This window comes from Poecilia reticulata, linkage group LG10 (assembly GCF_000633615.1).
Source record: "Poecilia reticulata strain Guanapo linkage group LG10, Guppy_female_1.0+MT, whole genome shotgun sequence".
NCBI lineage: Eukaryota > Metazoa > Chordata > Actinopteri > Cyprinodontiformes > Poeciliidae > Poecilia > Poecilia reticulata.
Window position 1 is genome coordinate 11,091,529 of NC_024340.1, and position 25,344 is coordinate 11,116,872.

Genomic DNA, 25,344 nt, shown 5'->3' on the forward strand with positions numbered 1-25,344 from the left:
CTAATCCACTCAGAAATACTCTGCAGAGTCAGTCGAAACGAAAAATCCCATAGAAGCTAAGCTCTCAAGGAGGTTAATGTGAGACATGAAGTCACGTGGGACTTTCGAGGGGCGTTTCTGGGCAGAGCTTGGTAAGGTCCATTGGAGCATCAGCCAGGGCATTTCCCTTTAGATCCATTGACTAGAGTGACAGAACAGACTCATATGCAGAACACAGTTGTCTTGAAGAAGAGTTAAAAATATATAAATAATGAACCAAGTCAATGAATCAATGGAAAGTGATACATTCCTAGCTTTGTGTGTGATATCTAGTGGTTTATAGCTTATAGTACATTTACATGTCATCAGGTAATAACATAAAAAAACAAAAAACAAATCCCTCTAAGAGGTCATCTCTGACTTTGTACTACTGACTAATACTGTACTCTTAAATTTCTTGTCTTTTTTTAGTAAGTTTTTAAGTGCCTCTAGTGTACCATTTTTTATGTCATCAAAGGAAACACGCACAAAACAGAACTAGTTCTAATCTTTGAATTAATTGAAATTTTCTCTGAAAAGCATAGTTTATTGCCCACCCATGTTTAATTGTGTCAGATTATGAACTGGAAAGAAAACTACTATCCTAAAATCTTCTTTGCTATTAATTTCTGGGTAATATAGTCAAAGGAAATGGCTGAGCAGTCCAACAATCATTCCTCTGACACCTTTCAATAAAAAAATGCTAGAAACGCTTTCTGGAGTCACATTCAGGTTTGCAGAGTTTGCTGACAGGTGAATGGCTTCTCATGGGAGCGCTAATCCTCAGGTTTCTTCATCTGTGTTTGTCCGTCACTCATGTGCCTCCAGACAAACCAAAGGCGTATTTAACTGAAACTCAATGACATGCAGATGCGATCTGTGCTGAATTTGTATGCAAAGCATCGATGTGATTCCTATCATGCAGGACTGAATGACATATCCATCATTTTCATGTAAGGCAAAGGATATGAAAAGCACACTCGCAAGAGTACGGGTGCATTAATTTCCATTCTTTCGTGCACTGCCAGTACGTGGTTTGTAGTTATGGTTATTGATGACATGCAAATGTTTTGGTAAGACGCTGGACAGCAGGCGCGATCCATTCCCCCAAACGCAATCCGCTCCTGGTTTTGCTCCTCTTGCCTTCAACGCAGCGTGTGTGTCTGTGTGTATACCTTCCCTGACTCTCAGCACTCCAGCATTGCTGTGCAAGCAGATGTTCTGTCCTCCGATGCCAATTCTTACGATTTTCGCATTTGGAGAAGGTATCCTTGCAGGCGAAGGCTGCAAAGTGACGGGAACAAGCAGAAACTGCAGCCATTCTCCTCCTCCTTCTCCTCCTCTTCGGCTCGGCGACACAGAGAGAGTTGTGAACGGCTTTGGAGAGATACAGTAGAAGCTACAGTAAGAACCGGGGCGAGCTCAAGGCAGCAGTTTCCTCCACCACACCTGTGATGCGTTGTTCTGAGCAACGGAGACGCACGAGCTGGATGCTGATGGCCACGGCGCGGCACGAGGATACATACTGAGGCAAAAAAAGACAGTTATTAACGAAGAAAACCCTAAAAGTGCATCAGAGGACACTCTACGGTCTTTAAAAAGATTTTTCTGTCTTTGTTTCTCCGCTGCTCTCTTTTTCATTGAAACTTAAGTGATTAAAACAGCTTAAAGATGCCCTTACCTCCGGGCCCCTTTGTCCGCTGCGGCTTCAGCGCTGCGCTTCTTCTGCTCGGGCTCATGTTTGCTGGCATCACCTCCACTGGTGGTAAGTTACACTTTATCATTTCGTTTATTTATTTAACTGTTTGTGTTGTAAAAAAATAAAAAGGAATACTGGCTGTAATAATATTAAAACATCGCACGTGAGTTGTTTGTTAGCTTGTAGTTTTTTTTTTTCTGGAAAAGCCTGGGCGCGTGACGGAGCACGTTCTTGGCAGCGGTTATTGTTCAGTAATTTGCTAGCTCTATATCACTCCTCAATTAGCCCGCACCTACAAGGTTACGGCTTTTTCAAGGTTAACACCTGACCTAATCGAGAATTAGTGTCCTTCATCTGTCTGATATGTTACAGATATAAGGATTGTTAATCAACACATGGAAGTTTATTGCTTATTATTCGCCTTTAGTGCAAGTTTGAGCAGCACCTGCCTCTAAACCTGCCGCATAATCGATGATTGCGAAAAAAAAAAAAAAGGAGCTTTGTTCATATGGTCACAAAAACCTCACATTCGACTTTATTTATGATAATAAAAGTTGTGGTCTTTGTGTGCGGATATGTTTCCAGCATGTACTCATCCGCTTCAACCTGAATCCTCTGCTGGCTGCAACCGACTAGGATCATTTAACTCCACGCTCGTCCCGCCGCCAGCACTCATTCCTGCTGTATTCGCAGTATGGTGACAGCTTTACTGAGTTGGTAGACGACCTACTCGCGCTGATGAGTTATATTTTATGATGTAGCCCTGGCCAGACGCTCCAGATTGCATGCAAATGAGCCCTGATGTACAAAAACAATCTCAGTGAGCTGAGCCTGGAGCACAATAAGAGGGAGAAGTTTCTCCCAGTAGCAAAATAAAATCCATGAGGACCAAGATGATATTTTTTATGATAGTTGTAACGCCGGTTAAACTGGACATGATGCATGCTTTCTTATTAGCCTCATGACTAGGGTATGAATTATGTAATGCAAACTAAGAAGCAGGTCCCAAGACTAGCAGGGGTCCTCCATGAGCAACTAATTTCTTTTAATCTGAAAATTTCACATTTGAAATCCTTCCACAACTATCCTATTTTTTATTTTTTTTTAAATTTATTTCAGAGTAATTTAAACTTGCTCTTAGGAGTGACTGTTTGATTGCATGGTTGTCTTTCTTGTGTGTTTTCCTGTGAGGAACTGGAAAGACCACTAAATAAAAGTTGAAGTTTCCAGGGTTGATGAAACCAAACCAGCTAAACTTACCTGTCCTTCTCTACTCTGCAGAATTTATATTGAAGTGCTGTACACTGGATAAATCTGCCCCACCAAATGAGCTTTTGTACGCTATTTTTTGTTTTTTAACCCAAGTAGGGCTGCACCGATATGACAATTTGGTYAGCTGTAGATCTAAAWTTKWTATTGCTGTTGTTGTATTATGCTTATATATAGTTTGCTACCCATTCAACATTGTGAAAAGACCACCACAACGCTGACATTGCTTCTTTGCTTTTGTAGAACTCCACACAATCMTGCRCCGTATCACTATCACTGTCACATATCTAAACAAATGCCATATGGCCTYCACCGCCACCATTTGAGCCTGCGTCTTTTTGAAAACAGTTAACAATTTATTTTWATTTTATTTTAATACTGACAGTTGTTCTTCTTGGCTTTTACATGAACATAAAATGCGGCCCTAAAAGGACTTTAGAACTCTTACAGATTGAAAATATGGCAGTAAAGTTAGTATCTGGTTAAAAGTTAGTGAAGCAGCCATTTATCCTAACAGAAACATGAGCATCAAAAGAAAAACAAAGGAGATCTGAAATTCTAACACAATATCCCTTCCTAGTTTCTTATTATGTTCATGGCGAATGTACCGATTCGCCATGAATCGGTACATTCATGGCGAATGTACCGATTCCCATGATTACCCTACATGGGAGGCTCATGTAGGGTAATCAAACCGTACCTTGTGCACCTGTAATGCTTTGATTATTTGCACCGCAGCTTTGATTATTTGCATAGCAATGTCTCTCTGCTCTATGTCATCCTCACAGCTGTAAACATCTGGAAGCAGCTGCTTTGTACCCACAACCTGAGCAGCCCACACAACATTTGCCTTGCAATGTTTCCGTCTGGTTAACCTTGCTTTGGTCAGGAGGCAAACATGTTTAAGTTGGTGTAGCTGCGCCTCAGTGCCTCAGGACACTGAKATGATGATTTCAGAGGGCCCTTTCTCTTGAATTAATTACCGCATAGTTAAGAATATATTAAGATTAAACAAACAGACATGCTCAAGGGACTTTGTATAACAAGCAAAAAGAGGAAGCAGATTGTTAGTACTGTTTATAAGTCAGTTTTTAATGATAACAAGTTGAGTCTCTTGCAAGTGCGTTTGGGTTAGTTTTAGGGTTTTATGGGTGGTGTAGGTGCTCAGAAGTTTAGCAYTGGTTCCTAGGCGAGGGGGCGTAACATTGTGGATCARTTTAGTGTGAAGGTTGCATGATCCGTGCCTCAGTTTACGCCCACTCTCTATAAACTTGCAAAAATAGGTCATTTTTTAAGAGTCTGATTTCCCATAGGTTGTTTCTTTTCCCTGAGATGAGGTGAATAACTGGAGTTTGCTGCTTCCTGGTTTTAAGAAAAGGCTCAACAGGCTTCCATGACCCCAAACCCGAAAACACAGAGTGTAGTAATGGAAAATAAAGAGTATAGGCTTTAGTTTTGAAATTTGATTAGTGTCTTTTTTTTTGGCCGGTACAAGCATCTTCAAAGCTCCTCTCACAGCTCAGAGGCTACTTTTATTAGAAAAAGTGAGTTCCAGAAATGGATTGGATAGTAATTTGGAAGCCAATTCTTTCCGCATCAGGATCGGGATGGCCTCAGCTGAGATCAGTCAAGCCATCTTCTGTATTGAGCCAAGCTGCTGACTCGGCACCCGCCGTTATCAAAGCTGGCTTTCCTTTTTTTTTTTTGTTCCAAGGAAACATAACTTAGTCAGTAATAAAAGTACAGCTGTCAATCTTAAGTTTGGGGACTTTCTCTTGCTCGGAGCTGTGAGAGATCTGACAGATCGGTTTAAGGAGTTGGCTTTCAGCTCAGAGTCTCACGAACAACAGCAACAACAAAAACTGTTCTGCTTTGCCTGTCTGCTTGTCTGCACCTCTTGATGTTTTTAGTATGCAAAGTGTATTTGTGTGTGTGGGAGGGTGTTTCCACAAAGATTTGCATACATGCATGTGTGTGTGGTCATGTGCAAGGTGTAGGTCTGCAGTTTATCTCAACCTCCTGTTGCTTCTGTTGTTTACCGTTTGTTCAGTCTTTGGTTTGTTGCTTTTTTTTATTGTGTCTCACCTCCTTCTGAAAAGATCATCAAAGCTGAGATATCAATGTAGAAGAAAGAAAAATCCACCCTCTACTTTCTTTTTTTGTTTGCTTTTTTCCCCCTCTTCCCCTCAGTGAGAGTGTTGCCAAGCAATTGTTGTCTCGTTCGGCGAGGGAACCTGGGATTTGCTATCAGGCACCTTCTTACTTGTGTGAGCAATTTCCACGGGGTGTAAACCTTGCRATGATGCAAGGGGCTAGTCATTAAATGACAACAAGCACAAATCTCTTGCATAATACAGTAATCTGTGAGTTCCCTTTTGTTATTGCTGTTTTATCAAAGAGAGACGTTTTAGCCAGACATGTCTCGTCATTTTCCTGTGAATGACTCTGAGTCATCTTGGAGTTGTCTTTCCCTCAGCCAGCTTTGTCTCTCCTCATTGACTCACTAAAGAATGTGATAAGGAGAGCAAAAGCTGAAATTAACATAATTTATTGGGGGGAAATTGCCTTCTGGTCAAAGGAATTTAAAATCACTTCGTTTTTGTCCAGTAGCTAATGCATGGCAAATGATCATTGTGCATTTACAGGGATATGGTCTTCTAAAAGGAAATGATAATTTACACCCGAAAAGAGTATTATTTTTTTTATGGTCTCCCTAGTCGCTGGAAATAAATTCAAATAACACAGGCAAAAGGACGATTTGAACAGCGTGGTAAGCAAGTTTGACTTCAGACTGTTTAGTTTCCAAACAGTAAATTTGCATGAAGTAAAAATGCAGGACATAAAGCGCAAGAAAGCAATTACACAAAGAAAAATTTAAATGATTTCTCGCCTCGGGTTTACAATCCACTAGCTGTGAATTTCAAGTTGAAAATGGACAGTATTACAGTGACAGAGCGTAGCTGCTTATTTGCTGGACTCACTTAATCAAATATTGCATTTTTTATTTGCCAGCAGGAAACGAAGAGACCTAATTCAAGTTAATATTTTCCTGTCCGAAGTCTGCAAAGTAATTTCCTCAGTCTGAGCCCGTGGTGATTAATGAAGGCAGAGATAACAGTTCAGAATAAACAAATAAAAGGTAAACAGTGCATGTCAACACAGGTCAGCCTTAAACAGCAGTGGAGCACGCTCGATTACATGACAAATGTCCGGCCGCCTTATCTTTCACGAGGCTGTGTCCCTGCACTTATCATTTGCAAATGGCCGTCTTGAAAAGCGAAGAAAGGACGCAGCCTTTACGGAGGACACAGAGAGGATGGACCTTGCAGAGGGGAGGAGTTGGGTGTTATTTTCTGCAGTCTTTGCAGAGGCTCTGCGAAGGCACTACATCTCTGTCAAACTCTGCCCTTTTGTTTCAATTACCCCATTTCTATGATCCAGGTCTGTGTGAGAGTGCTTAGATGGCTTGGAGGAAGCCTCGTTGGCTCTTCAAGTGCAGCACACAGCAGTCACAATTCCTGCTTGTTTGTCTTAGTTGCATAAAACTCTCCTGGTAGGTTTCTTATCAATGGAAGGTCACACTCAGCAATTGCCTCAACTTCTGCTGTTGTGCTTCTGTTGCTGCCAACCGTGCRGTTATGAGCGACCGGCTAAATGACTCCAGTGAGAACTTGGTGTGAACTTGTTGAGCTGAGTCTCAATTTTATGTCGCTGAAGGGGTTTAATTGAATGTTCTCTTCCCTGAATCTCCTTCTAACTTTTGCTGTCACAGAGAAAACAAAAATGCAGGGGGTGACATTTAACCTTGGATGCCACAGCGTTCTCATCCCGAGGAAAAAAAAAAATCACCTCAGCAAAAAACACGGAATATGTGAAGGTTGACATTGAGTCCCGAAGGTCAGTCATGGTGAAAAGTACTCATGCTGCCAGAAGGCACAGCTCTGCTGTTTACCTCGCCTCAATCTCCTGGCCTTGACTTAGCTGAGTGTTATTGACCAGCAGACATGAAAAAGTACGAGATCCTAACGGCATGATAACTCTGAGTAAAAATTCTGCTTTATGGTGTCAGGCTATTCATACAAAAATTTAAAGCAGGACTATGAATGCAAACAGAATCTAATTGCTTTTGTTTGAAAATAAAACAACAATTTTACCTACTGCTTCGGTCATTGTTGTCATTATTCTAAGTGAGGGCAAAGTGCAGAAACCTGCTGGTCAGAAGTGTGCAGCAACAGATGGGGGAGGGTTATTTACCACTCTATGCTCAGTACAGGAAAAAAAAAGTATAATTCCGGCACATTCTTTTTCATCTAATTGAAAAACGTTAAACGGTAGAAACTGTGTGATGCAAAACGATTGCAACTATAAAATTATAAAATTTTAAATCATTGATATACATTGATACTTGTAGTCGATCTTACTTGCCTATTAACAAGTGAGCTAGAGATTCACCAATAAATCAAAATTTGACTTTTTTTTTCTTATTTCCTTCAATCTGCAGAAAATTTTAAATTTTATTGCCCTATTTATTAAATTCAACACAACTAAAATCTCCCACCATTTCTAGTCTGCAATCTATTGACAGTATGTATGGTGATACAATTTTTTTTWAATGAAATAAAAATCAGACAAAGGGTAGGAACAAATATTTTCCATAAATGGGAATAATCTTGTAATTCTATAATTTACTGGTTGTTTCAAAACCACTAACTCTATCAAAGAAGTTGAAGAATATTTTATTCTCTTTCATATGTCACAGTCCTTACAAAACCCAAGTTTGCAATCCAGACCTAAAAATACATGCAAGTTGTTATCGGACAGAAAAGGGCTGATAGGTGAAATCATGAGTGCTACTAACATAAGTGCTACTTAAACGCATCAGTTCATAACAGCTGTGACTTTCATTGGTGTACCATCAGAACCAGCTTTGTGGGGAGCAAAGATGCACGACTAAATGGTGTACTGAGCAGAAAAGATTCAGGCAAAAACTTTTCATGTAGACTCAGCAGCAAGGACTCCGGTATCAGTCATTAGATATCACTAATGTAGCAAAGCAATTTCTTGTGCTTATTTTAAATCAATGTCTGTGGGAATTTTATATTTCTAAAACTGCCTGAGGATCGATAAATGCAAGGGGTCATAAAGAGTCTGTGTGAAGTGGCGAGTGACATTGTGTCAAATAGACTTCTGAGGATTTTGACTGTGGTGTGGTAATTTCTCTGGTGCCGTGAGTACATATATAAAATGTCCTGTCTTGCTGCTCACATTGCATTTCGAGGGTAGGCTTGTATAAGGAAATGTTTTCAGGTTCTTCCTCTTCACAGAATGATCAATACTTTTCTTCAAACGGTTAATTGGCTATCAGTCACTGTCAGGAGAAGAGCCTAGAAGCCCAGGGGTGTCTTGGAGCAGCTCATAATAAGAGCCTGCCCTGTCCTCTGGGTCCTCTCTTGGCCTTTACTTCAGGCCAGGTGGTGGCTGGGGAAGGTAGATCTGAATGCAATATGGAGAGCCATAGATTAATAGTTCCTTAGTAAGGCCACAAGGGAGCGATGTGAAAGCCATTTCCACTTCATCACACAGTGGTCTGGTTGGAAAGTGTGAAGAGCATGGAAAGAGACAGGAGCTAAAAAACTGTCTGAAGGTTATTCAATTTCTAGTTTATTGCAGCTGTTGTTTGTGGATGCTAAGTATAGTTCTGCACTAAAGTTTGTAGTTTCTTCCTGCGAAATACATTAAATTTGTAGTTTTTTTCAAATGTACACATGAATTTAGGAAAATGCTTAAACATGAACTACATTGTTTCTTTATGCAGTCATCATAAAAATCCTTCCACACATAAGTTAATCGACTTTTGCGTGATAAAGCATATCAAGGGCCACTTTGTAACATTTTTCTTAGTTTTAGTGATTATCTTCAAATGCTCATGTGATTTTCTAATGTAAGAAACAACTATAAACTAATTCCTAAGAATTATTTTAAATAGAGACATAATTTGCACATTTGCTCATGATTAAGATAGATATACTTCTTTTCAAGTCATGATGGTTGACCTATGTTTTATATKTAAAAGTTGGGGTTTTGCAGAAAAAGGAATTTATTAAATGATCTCAAGTAACATTTTTCCAAAATCTAGTTAAGTTGACTGTGTTCATTCCATAATATTTGGGGCTTTTGATGATTTATTTGAGCCATTCTTTGTCCAGCAATCATTCTTCAAATTCAGACAAAGTCAACATTATACAAGTTATAATTTATTTATGCTGATACACTAATACCTGGTTAAATGTGCCATAGCAAGACCTACGTCAACTATATGCTTTTAATCTTTTATTCAGCAAACTTCTTATATSACCATGGATATTTGACCTTTCTTTTGAATTAGTAGATTTCATTGGAACTATTTGGTTTCTTATCACTAAATTAACTTTTAAAAAGTAGTTCACAAATCTTCAACTGGGTTCAGGTTCTATTTTTAGAAAGTCCATTCCACGAACTTAATGCCAAGCTGCTTTATCCTTTTCAGAATCAGCTTTGCTGTGTTTGGGGTCATTGTCCCAGTTGTGTCCGTCCAGCTATTCATTTGAGTGGATGCTGAAGATTTTGACGATGACTCATCCACTGTTAAAGAGCCCCACTGCATGATAGTTCAAGCACCGTGTTTTACAGTTTATACTTTTTTTAGGCTTAGGGTTAGGCTTTAACTTGACTTTTCCAAACATACAGTGTAGCTTTTCAGTGATCTTTGCGCCTCAGTCCTTTTTCCCTAAGGCAGCTTGTTTGGCTATGTGGACAGCTGGGAATCTCAGTCCATTTTGAACATAGAGTCTCATTCTTGACTGGCATCCTTTCAGTCTATAGCAATGTACAACTTGCTTCACTAACTTGCCTGYTAACTGTGCAAAATAAAGGAAAATAACCTTGTGCAAATTTAGACTTGTGCAAATTATTTTTTTATTGGTATTATATGCTGTATAWTTTTTTCATGTTCAAAAAATAACTTGAAGATTAAATAATTTGGTTCAAATAAATACTTAGTAGCCCCAAATTGAATTTTATCAATATTACATAAATAATGCCAGTCATGAGTATGTGAAGTTATTTTTAAAAAGTTGTCTGGAGTGGATGACAACAGTAAAGAGGAAAAAATTATTTAAAAAACTTCTTTTAAAGTAGAGAAACTTCCAGCAGAACTAGCCATTCTCTGGTCAACTGGGAAAAGGTAGAAATACAAATAAGCACAAAAACAGTTGGCCTGAGCTCCCTACAAAGACAAACACAAAGTTAATGACTCCAACAATGGAAAATACATTCAAGGGGAGGAGAGACATCAGAACAAAGAGAGGGTCTTYGACCCCGATGGGATGTCCCCCAGCAGCATAGGCCAAGGGTATGGCTRAAAGGACAACGGCTCAGGTTCAGTCCTGCTGGCATGACTTAATGGTTGCCAAGCTGTCTCAGTCTCCTAGAGATTAGACTGAATACAAATCAAGGCATCTGGTTTATTTTGTAGTCATCTCCAATCTCTGCTTTATGTCAAGCGTGCAATAACACGACTGCTTTGCAGAACGCAAAGTGAAGAAATGTTTGCTGTGGGGAAAAATAGTAAAAACTTTTTCTTGTATTGTCTATAGTTTGGTTCTTATATGAGGTGGCTGAAACTGAAGGGCAGAGTTTGAAACAACAACAAGTGTCCACCCTGGATTTTGTTATTTTCTAATAGCTTGGACAGATGCCCCAACAAAAAGATGCCAGTCTTCCTTATCATAAACCTTCCTCATGGTAGCCCACAGAGTTTTCCAACCGCACCTGTCACTGTGGAGGAGTTGTGGGATGATTTAGCCRACACAGGAGAGGCACAGTTCTGACACTCATACAGCGTCAGCATTGAAGAGTCATTAAAAAGCTGCTGTGCTCTGATACGGTCGAAGTTGAACATAATCGTCAAAGGTATGTTTGAGGAAAAAGCAAACATGTCATGAAAAGAATTGATTTTCTTTGAGTCCCTTTATAATTAAAAAAAGACACAGAACTCCCTAGATGTCTTCATACAGCTCTAAAAAATTTAGTTTAAGAGAAATTCATTGTGGAGTCTGTCAGTTTTCTTYGACTTTATATACATCGTTCACTAATTACTACTATATACCCTATATTCCACCCAAATGTTTGGCTSATTGTTATGCTCTTGTCTATTTAGCATAACATGTAAAAGCCATAATTATAAATCACCTGAGGCTAGATACCCCTGCTGGTGCTTGATTGGCAAGAATATCTAAGGGGGAGTCTGCTCAGCTGGAGCTAAATTTTGTCATTTTGAAGTGATTCTGTTGACAAAACAGGAGGAAYGGTGACCTTTTCTAATTATGTGTATGTGTCCAGGCAGGCACCAGAGCCTTAGGCAAGCAATTCAACTGAGTCAACAGAGCTCAGCATTTTGGAGCACATTTMACCCTACACAGATTGTTGTACTGTGTAATATTAGATTACAAAGGCGTAAGCGACTAGACATTTTTCCTGGTTTTAATTAAGCTTTCATGTCTTTTAACTGATTTTATTTTATTTTGATTTCTCTTTAAAAACTACAGGTAAAAAAAATTATACTAACAGTATGTTTTTAGCTGTAGTGCCTTATTCATTAGTTATTTATATTAGGAGCCAAGTCAAGGAGASCAGYACTGGCAAAGCTATTTTTAAAATGCAACTATYCCCCAAATTAACTTTTTTATTCCTAATAAACTATCTAAATAGATTATTTAGGGCTSTATCTTTATGCTTCCGTGCAAATTTTGACATTTTCATGTAAACTTGTTTCCACATTATTTTGCCTAAGCTCATCTAAGTGAGCATGAGAGAGATCATCACTGCAGCGAGCTCTGATGGATGGTGTTGCTCAGCTTTMCAAGTGATTTATTTGCAGTGTGGACACAGATTGGAATGGGTCTCGTCTGTTCTGACTACTGGTGACGGCATACTCCAGGACGGGAAGGCATTCGCTGCTTGCTCGGGAAACAGTAGGGTTGCAGTGGTGCTGCAGAACGTTATAATCATAAATATCTCCATCAGCACAGAAAAAAGTTGCTAGACTTGTCACTTGTTGGTTCTTGGATAACAGAGTTGCTGGAGTTGTCTGGAAAGTGGGTGAATATAATGACAAAGTTAACAAGTTAACAGCATTGCTTCTTTCGTCCTGGTCACAGCTGTGCTTATCCCCTTTGCTCATCTTCGCTCTTGGCCATGCCCATCAGTGTCTTTATCGAAAGGGCCAACTTTGAGGGTTCTTCCTACTGTGTTGTTCAAAGATTCAAAAAAAGATTGGATTAAACAGTCAGTGTAAACAAACATGCACATAATACTTTTCCTATTTTCTTATAAATGCAGAAACTGAGGGATAAAGTCAGACCGTTTACTGCCCTTTTAAAAAAAAAAAATGAAATCATCTCTGAAAATCAATCTCATGTTACACTGCACAAGCTTATTCCTTCAAAACATCAGCCATTTATTACCCACCATGAATGTGTAGCAGAGAGAGAACAGCCTCTCTGATCTATGTAGGTTCAGTTATTGTTTTCCCCAAACAAACCATTTCCCAAGTGAAATGAGGTCTGAACATTACAGATTCAAAGCTTAAAGCTCAGCAGCAGATTTTCTTGGCAAGGCCATCAGGAACACCATGCTCACAGGAAAAAAAAGAATCTCAAGTCCTTACTCCCATAGAATTAATCATGACAACACAACTACCACCGAGACTCGATGCCATTTTTTTCTCGTCTTTACAGCTTGCCTTGCACTTGATTACAGCGACTATGGATTCAAATACTATCTGACAATGCATTCATGTTGAATCAAAAGAGCGTTTTCATACCTGCAGTTTCTTGTCACCAGTGCTTGAATTTCAAAAAAATGATAACTACTGAGCAGCTTTGCTCTGGTACTATTTGTTAACATCACACTGTTCTTATGTTTCAGATAATATTGAATTTGATATTAAATAAATACTGTAGAATATGCAAAAGATTAATTAGATAATGTAAAAGAGTGAGACTTGTTTGGGGATATGAGGGATTATAAATCATGGTCTATGTGGATCATTCAGTTTGTTTTACTCCCTAAAACTAATTAATTTGACTTTCTTTTGCTTAAATCACTGTAGATCTAGAACACTCATGCACACAAGTGATTGTAGTAATAAATATATGCACTTTTTACATAATTTAGAATCCAAATATATGCAAATATAAATTGTAAGCCCTGCCAAATGTAACTTTCTAGTTCAGTTAAAGAACTTTGTTTAGAATCTATACATCTGTCATGTTCATGCAGCTATGTTAAAAAATTTGTTGCATGATTTAAATAACACTTTGCTTTTTACATTTATAGTAATTCATCCTAGAAGCTTTATTTACCTTCAGTTTTCACATTTTCCTTTAACATGTAGGACATTGCAATAGTTGGTGTTGAAATAAGCCTAAGTGGAAAATGTGGTTTTAATATTATACATTAAGTTATATTCTGTATATCACTAGTTGTTTTCCGGTGCTATTTGTAAATAAATCATAATTAAATCTTAAAACCATAGTTGTGTTGCTAGGCCACATGGGCACATTAAAAAGCAAAGATGACAAACATGCKGYAACTCTCTTTGTGCTCAAGACATGCATCCTTCTAGTTTCTGTGACTTTTGATTTATTCAGACGGAGCCTTTAGGGTTTTATTTGCAGATCTCTAATTAGTGTCCACATTTAGCATTTTAGGGCTTTCACCTCCRCCCCACCGACAGATATGGTATTTGGGCAAGAAGAGGCTAACCTTTTTCACACATCTAATGTATATTTAATTAACTGCTTCAGGCTTGTATATAGTAAGTTGATATGCCAGTCAGWAAGCCTGTGGGTCATGGGTTATGAAAGCCGAGTGCAGCCTACTTGGAACATATATTTTGACGACAGACTGAAACTTCGTGTGGGTGGAGTGAAGATATATTGCAGCTGGTCCTCAAGCCTTTCCTGTCAAAAAAAAAAGTGCCTTTTCTCTAGCTTCAACAGACGCTACTTGAATTTAATTGGGCACCAAATAATGTGTGTTTTTTGTGTGTGATTTCTTTAAAGACTTAAAATGCTTTCACAGAATATTGATTTTAATCTTCCCATTTCATGTTTTAGGAGCTGGTTATGTTATTCTCATAAAAAAACAAAACAAAACAACAAAACTCAGTCCAGTTTATTCATTTAATTAATGTGCCTAACGCGTTGCTGGGGCAGGCAGACATTTAGTGTCCAATAAGCATGAATATAAGGAGGTATTTATCCTATGTGGCTGCCTTTTAATGGATGTCAGTTGGTGTCCAATTTCAAGCAGTGACTGAAAGCCTGCTGGCCTCCGACCAAGCCCAGTTTATACGATATTGTTAACAGCTCCTTTTAATGACTTCCTTCATCCTTTATTTTTGAATAACTTTCACAAATTGGTGCTCCTTGTACAGAACATCTCATCACTCATAAGCAGAAGACACAGAGGAGTCGGATTCATCTCCGTAATTCCACATTTGACAGTATAATTGGAGATGAAAAGTCAGGTGGGACACACTTGGTCTGACTGAAATTGAAATATTATGACTYATTAGATTGAAGGGCTTGGTAAAGAGTTTATATTTAATGCTACAGGCCTTTTCAARTATACACAGATGTATCAAACAAAAAACATACAGTACAGGGGCTTTTGTTAGCTGTTTTGAGGTTTATTATTTTATGTGACTAAAGTGATTTCCATCCATCCATCCATCCATTTTCTTGACACCCTTGTCCCTTAGTGGGGTCGGGAGGGTTGCTGGTGCCCATCTCCAGCTAACGTTCCGGGTKAGAGGCGGGGTTCACCCTGGACAGGTCGCCAGTCTGTCGCAGGGCAACTAAAGTGATTTTTAAAAAGAAAACTTGGCTACAGAACTTTGAATTTAKTAGGAATTTCATAGAAAAAAAAATGGTTTAGCTAAATGCATACAGTGGCACTAATATGATCTTCACCACACACATGTTGTAGCCATCAACAAAACTTTGATGAAAACCACAAATTTGTATTAGAAATGGCAATGTTAATTTGTTTTGGTTGGTTTCCTGGCTTCTAAGCATAGTTCAATATACTTAATAGGATTCCTGTGGTAGGTTTGGAAAGATCATCCCAGAGGCTTTTTCTTAACTTGCTGTATTTATTCGAACAGCAGCTTTCATGTATGTTTGATGCCACCCCCCTGATGTAACATCAACTTCTGTCCAGTTTCAAGCCTTTGGCGACTTAGTAAATTTTAAGAACTCATTGTTTCTTTTAAAAATGCTTTTTGTGTCAGTTTTTGTCTCATTTGACCGTAAAGTTTGACTTAGAACTGCTAAGAAGACATTTAGCAGGTACATGTGTGCAACCGCAAAGTTCATTCAAGCTCAAAATTGTAGTTTTGGACTAGAGGCAATTTTTTTTAGTTTTTAAAAAAAAAATTATTATTAGCAGAATCTTATTTCATGGTAATGTATTGTAAGGTATTTGTGTCAGCCCAGTCTCCCCTGGGTTAAAGTGCAGGTTCCCTTGCTCTCCTCCAGTTGTGGCAGCCGTATAAAGATGAATTAATCTACGTAGGGAAGCGTCTCCCTGGAGAGTTTTAAGATGAACACTGAGCAGCACCCTTCTGAGGGTCTTATTACCGCTCGGTGCTCCTATTAGTGTCTAGTAGAGAACCAGTAGGAGATAATGAATTACAGTGTAAGGGAATAAGCTAACGAGAGAAGAAAAAGAGAAAGTAAAGTTATTTATTAGCCTTCACTCGCTTCTTRCTGGGTTTGTTTAATGTACCACCATGGCCTCACCTGGCATTAACTTTTTTTAGGTTGCCACATCTTGATGTAAACCCAAACAGCAGAGAAAAGTGTCAGCTGTAATTCTGCTTGTTTAGCAAACCGGTTGGGTGAATCTTCATGTTTATGTTTGCATAATTACCGTGTTGTAACATTTTGAGCTTTTTATGATTCACATGTGTTATTATTTATTATTATGTTCCATCGATAGAGCAGTTTTACACAGGATACATATTTGTTACCTAAAATAATAGAAAAAAATGTTACCTTATGTTGGACTTCTCACTCGTATCTAGTGGTCTTATTAGAAGTTTCAGTCTTCATATTTTTATATTTAATTACCTTCCTGAGCTGCACTCTAAACCATGTCTCTAAATCATTTCCTTTCTGTGTAAAGGAAGAACCGTGAGGAGAACTTCGGGGTCCATACTCAAATATTTAAATTCATATTTCCGGTTTTTAAATTAAACAACTGGAAACCCAGACGGATTAGCTTAATACTGAACTATTGAGAAGCCAAATGCAATTTGGCTTAATTTCTAATTTCTTGCAACATATACTGTGCATAGCTTTGAAAGCTTATTTCCACCCATGTAATGGCTGCATAACTTTTCTGGCTCTACCAAGTTGTTGTCAGATTATTATTCTACTTTTTCTTTACTTGTTTTTAGCCTTTATGTCTTCTGAAAACTGTAGATTTCACCTCAAAAGGCAGAGGAATTATTTGAAGATCAGTTGCTGCAATGTAATCTTTGTGAACTACTTTACTCGTCTGTCCAGATAATTTTTTAAAAATGATTTGTTCCACACATAATCAAAGGATCAAGATTAGCTTGTAGGACAAACCAACTAGAAAGTTAAAAATCTCTCCTATTGTAGGATAACATGTCTAACACCTCGTAAAGGTGCTTTTTTCCTTCCCTTAGACGCGTTCAGCTTTGATTTTTATCAAATTCCTTCAGTTAATTTTTTCTTAATCATTGGCATATTTTAGCTCTGTTCACTCATTAAACAGAGCTGAAAAGATAAAGTCCATCATTTATAAGTGTTTTTCTTTTTCTCATCAGAAACATGATATATATCCCTCTCTTTACATGTGTACTGTATGTATAGACATATATCTATATATCATCTGTTTTTCCAGTATTATCCTGTAGTGTTATTTTTGTTTTTTGTCTGTAATAGACTGCCATTTTGTAGTAAGCCAGCAACGGTGCTGAGAGCTTTCCCCAGTCTGCTGGTTATTTCCAACGCCTAAAGCAAACAGCAGGACCGGAGGTCCCACAAGTCTGAAGCAGCCATGCAAGCCATTACCTGCTATAGAGTGTTTTATGGTATTGTAAGCACGAGTTAGTAACAGTCTATATGCGAACTTGAGTAAAAATAACACAATTTAATGCTATTTAAGTAACAATAATAACTAAAGTAAACAACATATATCAGGGTCTATTGTGTTTTATTTAAAACAGAACAATTATTTCTACTGCTGCTTGTTATAACTTTCTATCTATGACTTTAACTTGTGTTATCATTTTGGTATATAAATAATTTTGATGTATAAACTTTAGCAAAAAAAAAAAAATTACATCTTTTTAATTTGACAAAATGTAACTGTATGTTGTACTTTTTTATGTTTTTATGTCTCTAGGGCATAACGCAAATGTAATAAACTGACATCTAGCTGGACAGTCTGGCTTTCTTATCTGGTAGTTAGCCTGCAAATGATTGCTTAACATCCAATTAATAGTTTGTTAACCATAGTTTTAAAACAAAGTAATCTCAACAAGAATGACAGGTGATGCTCCTTTATACCATAACTTTTGTTTTACTTATTTCTGAAGAGTCAAATTAGTCTCTAATTTGGGTTATTTTTACTCTTTTCTTCACACTTCTGGAAACAGTAAATGACCTGTATTTTATCAAGTCAAGAGGACCCCAGAGCGCTTCACACTACATTCAGCCATTCACCCATTCACTCACACATTCACCCGCTGATATTGGCAAGTTACTGCAGCTTAAAAATCCCAAAACTGTACAGGCTTGAAAGTAACTTTTTTAAACATTGACGTATGGAATGACTCCATGACTTAACAACTAACTTAAATTTACAAAGARCTATTTTARCAGTTTTACAGCAAATAGTCAAGAGAGAGCTACTGTTATTAATAGTTTCAGACAGGGGAGTAATGAGATCTTGTGATATGTGATCTAACAATATTAGAATGTCACAGCGTTTCAGATTGAAGTAAAATCTGTCTCAGGAAGAAATAACAAAGWCASGTAGCTCCAACTTGAGAACTCTACTGCCTCGCAGCATTTCAGTATATTCCTGCTCCAGCACACCTGAATCTAAGTATTGAATTACCTCTTCAGCATGTCATCAAGTTTGGCAAAGGTCTGGTAAGAAGCCCTTAATTTGATTCAAGTGTGTTGGAACAGGGATGCGTTTAAAAGGTGCAGGAAAGTGGGTCTCCARGACTGGAGTTGGAGACTCAAACTCTGGTTACCTGCTTATCTGCTAACAGTCCTCAAGATAGCATCTGCTGCAGATCTTCGTATCGGTGCTAAATAAAAATAGCTGTTTCACACTTTCTCTGGAATCATTGCTAGCATGTTATTCAAGATGTTTAAAGTATGCAAACCTAAAACTGATTAATTTTCACTAAGTGAGTTCCAGGGCGACTGTGGATATTGGGTAGAGTGGTAATCTGGTAATTGGAAAGTTTGATTTAATTTCAGCTTGCTCCTGTCACATATTGATTTGACCCTGGAATTTGCACTTAACCCCAAGTTACCTATCAGTGTGTGTCTGTGATCTAGTCAGTATACCTAGAAGAGTGCCACATTTTATTCATACAATCATAAGAAAATAACATTTTCAAATCATTTTGGTGTTAGAACCTGCTTAGAATTAGACAATCCAAACTCAAACCTGGAATAAAGTCCTTCAATCCCAGTTTGTGACATTTGGATTCTCAGTTTAAAAAAAAGAAAAATTTTATGAGCTGCATGTATAGTCACATCCCTAGGTTTAGATTAAATTAAATTAGCTGAAATCTGTCAGAGGGGATTTGGCAGTTTATGGTGCAAAAGTGCTGTGTTGTATACAGCAATGCTGGAGACTTTACAGCACAAGCATTTCACTTGGAAGATATAATTTGACAAGTGTGCAGTATTTCATTTCTGGGCACTGAGGCATGATACTTTTTTACAGTAAATTCCTCTGTCCTTTCTTAGCATATGATGCCCCACTGTACAAATTATTTGAACCGCCAGAAGGTGTTTGATTTATGCTGAGTCTGAGTTATCAGCTCCAAACAGGCCATGTAGCTTCTCTCTTATCATCTTACCCAGCCCCTTGCAGAATTTCACCATGTTTTTGAGCTCAGCCCTAAATGTGATGACAATAGTCATGAACAGAGCACAAAGACAAAAACTGCCACTTGCAGCAAAACCAGAACCTCCCCCACTYGCCTAATTTTTCTCCTTTTTTTTATTTTTTTGACTCCCCTACAATGTTTTTGACAAGATTGTCTGGCAGTGTCGTGCAATAGCACAACCCAGGCTGTTGTGGGTCCTGCCTGCTGTGACCCTGTCATACAATTAGCTCCCTTCTTTTCTGATGGCGAGAACAAAGGTGAACTTGGGGAGCAGGGGCTGTGTTCAGTCAGAGCGGAGGAGTGTGTGTGACACGCCGATGACTCTGGGGCACTTTCTTGACCAGAGGAGTCGTTGACTGTCACTGAACATCACTGTCTTCCTCCCCACTAATGGCATCTCCAGATTGTGCTTTGAGGAACAAAGGCTGGTTGTACGAGATATGGARGAAGGAATAAAGCGACCCCATTAATGCTGCTGAATGTGGTTTGTTACAGTGGCTGAGGACTTGTTGAAGTGTCCTGACAGATATGAACCAAGGAACAATTATGGGGCGTTGGGTTTGATGCTTACACGTCAGTTTCTCCCACATGCTGGCCAGATAACATGTGCTTACAAAAGAAAGAGACAGAGAAACCCGCKGTAACAAATTCGAGCAGACGTAACTGTAATCCCCAAGGTTCGAGGCTGGTAACTAAATCAAGCTGTAATGGGGACGAAAATGTATGTTTTATTTATGAGGGTAAATTCAAAAGGTGAACATGTTATCCAAACAAAGCCATATGCAGATTAACAATGAAATGAAATGTTCTAAAAAAATTATTTGTAATTTTCCCATGGCTTTGGGGAAATAGAAGTTGAATATCTTTTCAATTAATTGCTTTCCACTGAGTGAAATTATATCATATGCAAATTTGTATTATCCTTTTAATAATCAGTGCAAAATAGCAGTTGATTTAATTACCACTAATAGTATYATTTATTCAACCTTAGTGATACTGGATTAGTCATTGGGAGATTTGTTTGACCAAATAAAATATAATTTTCATACTTGTGTTGGTGAAAAACAGCAATAAGGAGTACTTTTTGGTATACGATATCAAATGTGTCCACTCATGTTTGTCTGATTCAGAGCAACTGGTTTGAAAAAGAAACTTGTTGGCCCAATTCATCTAATTGACTTTTTTTTTTTGTAATGTAAAATGACATACATAGCCCCAAACTACAGGGAAATAAGTGAGTTACAACATTCCAGTGCTGAAGCTGTCAATCTCTGCAGCAAATACTCGGATTGGGGATTTTACCGCCTCAGGTGCAGAGTCACTGTTCCTCTGCAGAGCTGATTGATAAAACCAAACAGGATCTCTGGTGTAGGTCCAGTTTGAAAGCACAGATCTATTTTTGAACATAYCGCACAGTAGCCTTTAAGATTTGTGTAAAAGTGAGAATGTTGATGAGCATGTTTCTGCKGTACATTGTGGGAGGACAACACTTGGCATCAGCATTGTCACAGTAAATTTCTGTCTTCATGACATTTGGAGTCAAAACAACAGCCTGGGAATACATGCCCTTCAAACTGACATGATATGGAGCAGCTCTGTTTTCAGCTAATGGCCTTGTTAGAATTACTGTTCAAGAAAGTTAGTTAATAACCCGAAATTTAAAAAAAGGACATCAGAGTGTTTCTTGGAGTACGCAGTATTGTCTGTCACTCTTCCTGTTCCTTAGGTTGCCTGTATGCTAGCATTTGTGTCAGTTTCATCAGGAAAGCTGCACAGTCTGACATATTTATTTTTGAAATAATATCCCATTTAATTTCCCTGCATGTCAGGTAATTGCTGTCAAAGCCTCCTGCAATGTTTCATCATCATATTCTGGCCTTTTAATTTACTGATGACTTTATTTCTCTGGATTACTTGGAACAAGGCACCAGAATGAGAATGTGCAATTTGTTTCTCATCATCTTCTCACACATACATGCTCTTGGGACTCTGTGTTAGTTAGTATTTAAGCATTGCATATGTCCATACATATTCAAATGTTCTCCCAATTACAGCAAACGTGCGTCTGTATTTGTTAGTTCAGTCCTGATATGCTTGTAGAAACAGCACTGTTCAGGGTCTCCACCCACTCATATTGTTGTTCTCCATGAACAGTTGGTGGCACAGTGGTAGACAATGAAATTTGTGAGATTTTTTTTCCTACCTCAGCTGTAGGGATGTTAGTGGGTTTAGAAATCAGCTCATGCTTTGTTAACAAAGTCTTCATTCATACTGGAAGTCAACAATTTTGCTTTTTAAATCTCTTTAATGATTGATATACAATACAACACAGCTTCAAGCACTTTTTAGTTTTGTTTTTTCAATTTCTAATAGACCAAATACTGACTGTCACATCTGCTCTGTTAGCCATTTTAAGGCCCAAACCTTTAATCCAGCCATCTAACTGCAGTGTTGCATTTAAGTTTGTCTCTCAGTGGCAGCCATAATTGTGTTAAAACTTGAAATTACGAGGTACAGGAACAATTCCTTAACAGTTACACATGTTGAGTTATTTTGTGTTGTTTAGAAATATTCTTTATGAATTATACTGCCTTTTGTTTCACAGAGTAAACAGGTTCTTTACTTAAACAAACTGTGCTTCTTATTAGAAGCTATTTTTATATGGGCCTTGACGCAATGCACCAGCCTTTGTGAATGCATTAAAGTTCTTTAGGTTTGTTTTCTAAATATTATGACTTTCATTTTTTTCTTTACTTGTTTACACAATAACATTTCTGAGTTAAATACCTAAAACATAATCTTCAACGACATTTTTTGGCATTTCTAATAATTATTAAAAAAATTGTAACAGATGATTTTCTTTTTCTTTTTCAAGATATCCAGGATGTTTTTATTATTATTACATAAATTGAATTAAACTTAAAATTTAAAAGTTGCAAAAAAAACAAAAAACCTTAATATTTTGTTGTGACAATAGAAGAGAAATAATCAAAGAAGTCTTTGTTGAAGGAAAGCTAATATTGAACTTCAACACCATCCTCTGAATAGAAACAGCACCTGATGATAATAGAAGCTGCAGAAATCACTGATACGACTTCATTAAATAAACCCTTGACCCCAAAGATGCGAGGATGATCTATTTCCCTCAAGTCCCTTTACTTCACTGGCGTATGGAGATCCCATGCAGAGATTACCACTGCACTATCTCCCTATCTTTAATTTAGGAATGCAGGAGGACTCCTCATGGGTAAGATGGTTATCCACACTCTGTCTTATTTCTTCATGCATGTTAGCTCTGAGAAAGCCTCCTTTGGGACCACATAACAGGCTTTGTGATAGTACACGAAAATGGTTTTCTTTGTCTTCTCTTTCCCCTGCGACTTCTAGCAGGAGCCATGGAGCCAGAAAATTTCTAAAAATTTCCGTCTTGATGCTTCTGAGAGCTACGATATAAGACACCAGAGGGCTAACTAACCAGTTCACTGACATGAGCAGTACATCTTTGGAATTTGCTTATTTTTGCTTTGTCCTTTGGGACGTTCATGTTTGCGTTTCTGCAGAAGGTTGAACACACAGGGCCAGTGGGAAGCAGCTTCCATATACTTGCATCTCAAGGACATCTTTGCAGGAATGTTGGTGAAATCAAAGCAGTGATAATCTTCCTACCTCTGCCTTCACAATTATCCCAGTAGATCTGGACCGAAAGTAATTTTTTCTTCACCTTTCAGTTTATGATTTCAAAGCTGAGCAGTAAGAGCGGGAACAAAACATTTTTTTTTGATACACTTCTAGTTTGACCTACCTGTTTTCTCACTGAATACAGTCATTTGTTAGATTATAAAAAGTGTTGAGTGCCTGAAAAAAGGAAGAAAAAACCAATCCTAGAGGCTTTTATCTGTAGCTAAAACTGATCCGAGGTCTGCCTGTCATGATGGAGCGCTGACGATGATGTCCCGAGAGCTTTCATCTTTGCTCCTTACATTTGCCTTCTAAACACTGAAAGGCTGAGAAAACAGGGCAATTTGTCTGAAAGGAAGCGACTCCGATCGATAGGATTTTCATTACAGTTATGTTTTCATGCTGCAGCAGAGGCAGGGTGTGGAGCTCTGATGAATGAAGCATTAACGTTCACGTCCTCTTTCTCCTTCTTCCTCTCAGTGCTGTCACTGTGATGATGCGGGTGCGCCAGGATGAGTTTCCGCGCTGGATTTTATCCTCCTCTGTGCCATGTTCCCAGTCAACAGCTGTCTATTTTGTCAGTGGAGATTTCAGGCGGTGTCCGGGGTTTGCAGTGAGGGAAACATATGAGAAAGCATTGTCTTTCTGAGAGTGGCATTTTATTGAGTTATCCCTCACTAGGTCCACTTTGTGACGTTGAGCTAAGGAGCTTACTTGTGGCCTTAAAAATTTGCAGCATGATCCAACAAGTAGTCAAGTTACTCTACTGACAATGTAATGTTTATCTCCATTTTCCACTTTGGAAAAAATGGAAACTACATGGTGTGTAGATTAATTATGTGTGGAAAATTAAACTACACACCACATCAACAAATGTCTTGCAGGCTCTGGGTCAGTTTCATTCCCAAGTTTCAAACTGTCATATTGTTTTTTTATTGACTCCCTTTTGTGTTTTAAACCCATGTAGCTTAATCGTTGCATTCCTCTAAACAGCCTCCTGCTGGATGATATTAATAACTATAATCATAGAACCTCATGTCCTTACAGCAGAGTGAGTACATTACAGAAAAATATTAATTGTTAAAGTGGGTATGAATGTTTCTTTGGCAAGCAAGTAGATCTGAAGATACAAAACAGACAGCTTGAAAACAACTGCTGGGAACAAAATGGTGTTTAATTGACATGACCATACACCATTTTGCACCACTAAGTTTTAGCTTTGTTTTCTGTGACTTTTTTTCTGTGATGTTGTAAGGATTAAATGTTTAGCAAACTTTTTATTATAAACATGTCACATTCCAGCCGTTGTGGCTTACCTCACAAACACCAATAATTACACATTTGTATGGGAAGTCCCAGGTGAAAAAAAAGTATACTTTAGTATACTTTTATCGATGTACTTAAACTGTACTATTTTGGAACAACTAAATTTGTGCTTAGTACACTTTAGTAGTATTTAAATAGTATTAAATTACAGCTAATAGTATATTTTAGTATACTATACGTACTTTTTGGGAACAACTTCAAGTGTACTTAAAGTATACTTTTTAAATATATTCCAGAGCTTTATTACTATATTTTGATATAATTATTATATTTTGAGTGTAATAATTCTGTCATAGAATTATATTAAAAATATTTATTTAATATACCTCAAATATATTTTAAATATACTATTAATATATTAGTATTTAAATTACACTTAATTTTTATTTTTTATTTCCTGCTATTAATAATAAACTACAATTTTAATTACTCTTAATTCGTCTTTATTCCTACTTTCCTATTTTGTAAAAGACATGCATAACTACACTACAGTACTTACATTGTTTTAGGCTAAAATTACATGGAAAGATTAATTACACAAGATGCCCAAGGTAATTCAAATATTTTGTTTTATTACCAACATTTTAAAATTGTCCAATTTTACTCACAACATTATGAACTTTACATAAATTATAAGTTTTCAGGTTAAAAGTGAACACATGAACATGAAAATKTAAGTGTGACAATAAAACATGAAAGTGAGAATCAACGACAGAACATCCCCGTTCACTGCAACTTACAGAAACCTACAAAAAAGAACAATAGAACAATTAAACAGAGAAAGCATTTGTATTTAAAGAGAACAGAAAAATGGCAAATAAAAAAAATAATACTTACAATTTTAAGACGTTGTGGACTCACCATATATGTGACATCATAAGAACTGATGATGATTGGGACCAGATGCCTGGGGTGGAAAAACATTTCTGGGTGTCTTCTTTGCCTGTTTATGTTAAAAGTAGAAAAAAAATAGTCAGCAATGTCATAGAGTCAGTTGATGTTGGCATTAACTATGAAGCTGTTTTAAGTGTGGACTTAGGGAGACAAACAAACTACCTTAAAATCTTTCCATCCATGATCTGAACACRCTGATCCTTGCAGGGTGGTGAGGGGGGCTGGTGGTGCCCATCTCCAGCAG

The 25,344-nt window shown here is 37.7% G+C and overlaps 1 protein-coding gene across 4 annotated transcripts in view; it reads left to right on the forward strand.

Annotated features, from left to right (window-relative positions):
• The first annotated feature begins 1,542 nt into the window (after nt 1-1,542).
• unc5a (unc-5 netrin receptor A) overlaps nt 1,543-25,344 on the forward strand; it is a 171,900-nt gene continuing 148,098 nt past the window's right edge. For all 4 annotated transcript variants that reach the window (XM_008419931.2, XM_008419932.2, XM_008419933.2 and 1 more), the window contains exon 1: nt 1,543-1,783. In XM_008419931.2, the coding sequence (XP_008418153.1) occupies nt 1,690-1,783 (94 nt within the window). In that variant the 5' untranslated portion in view covers nt 1,543-1,689. The remainder of the gene's footprint in view (nt 1,784-25,344) is intronic.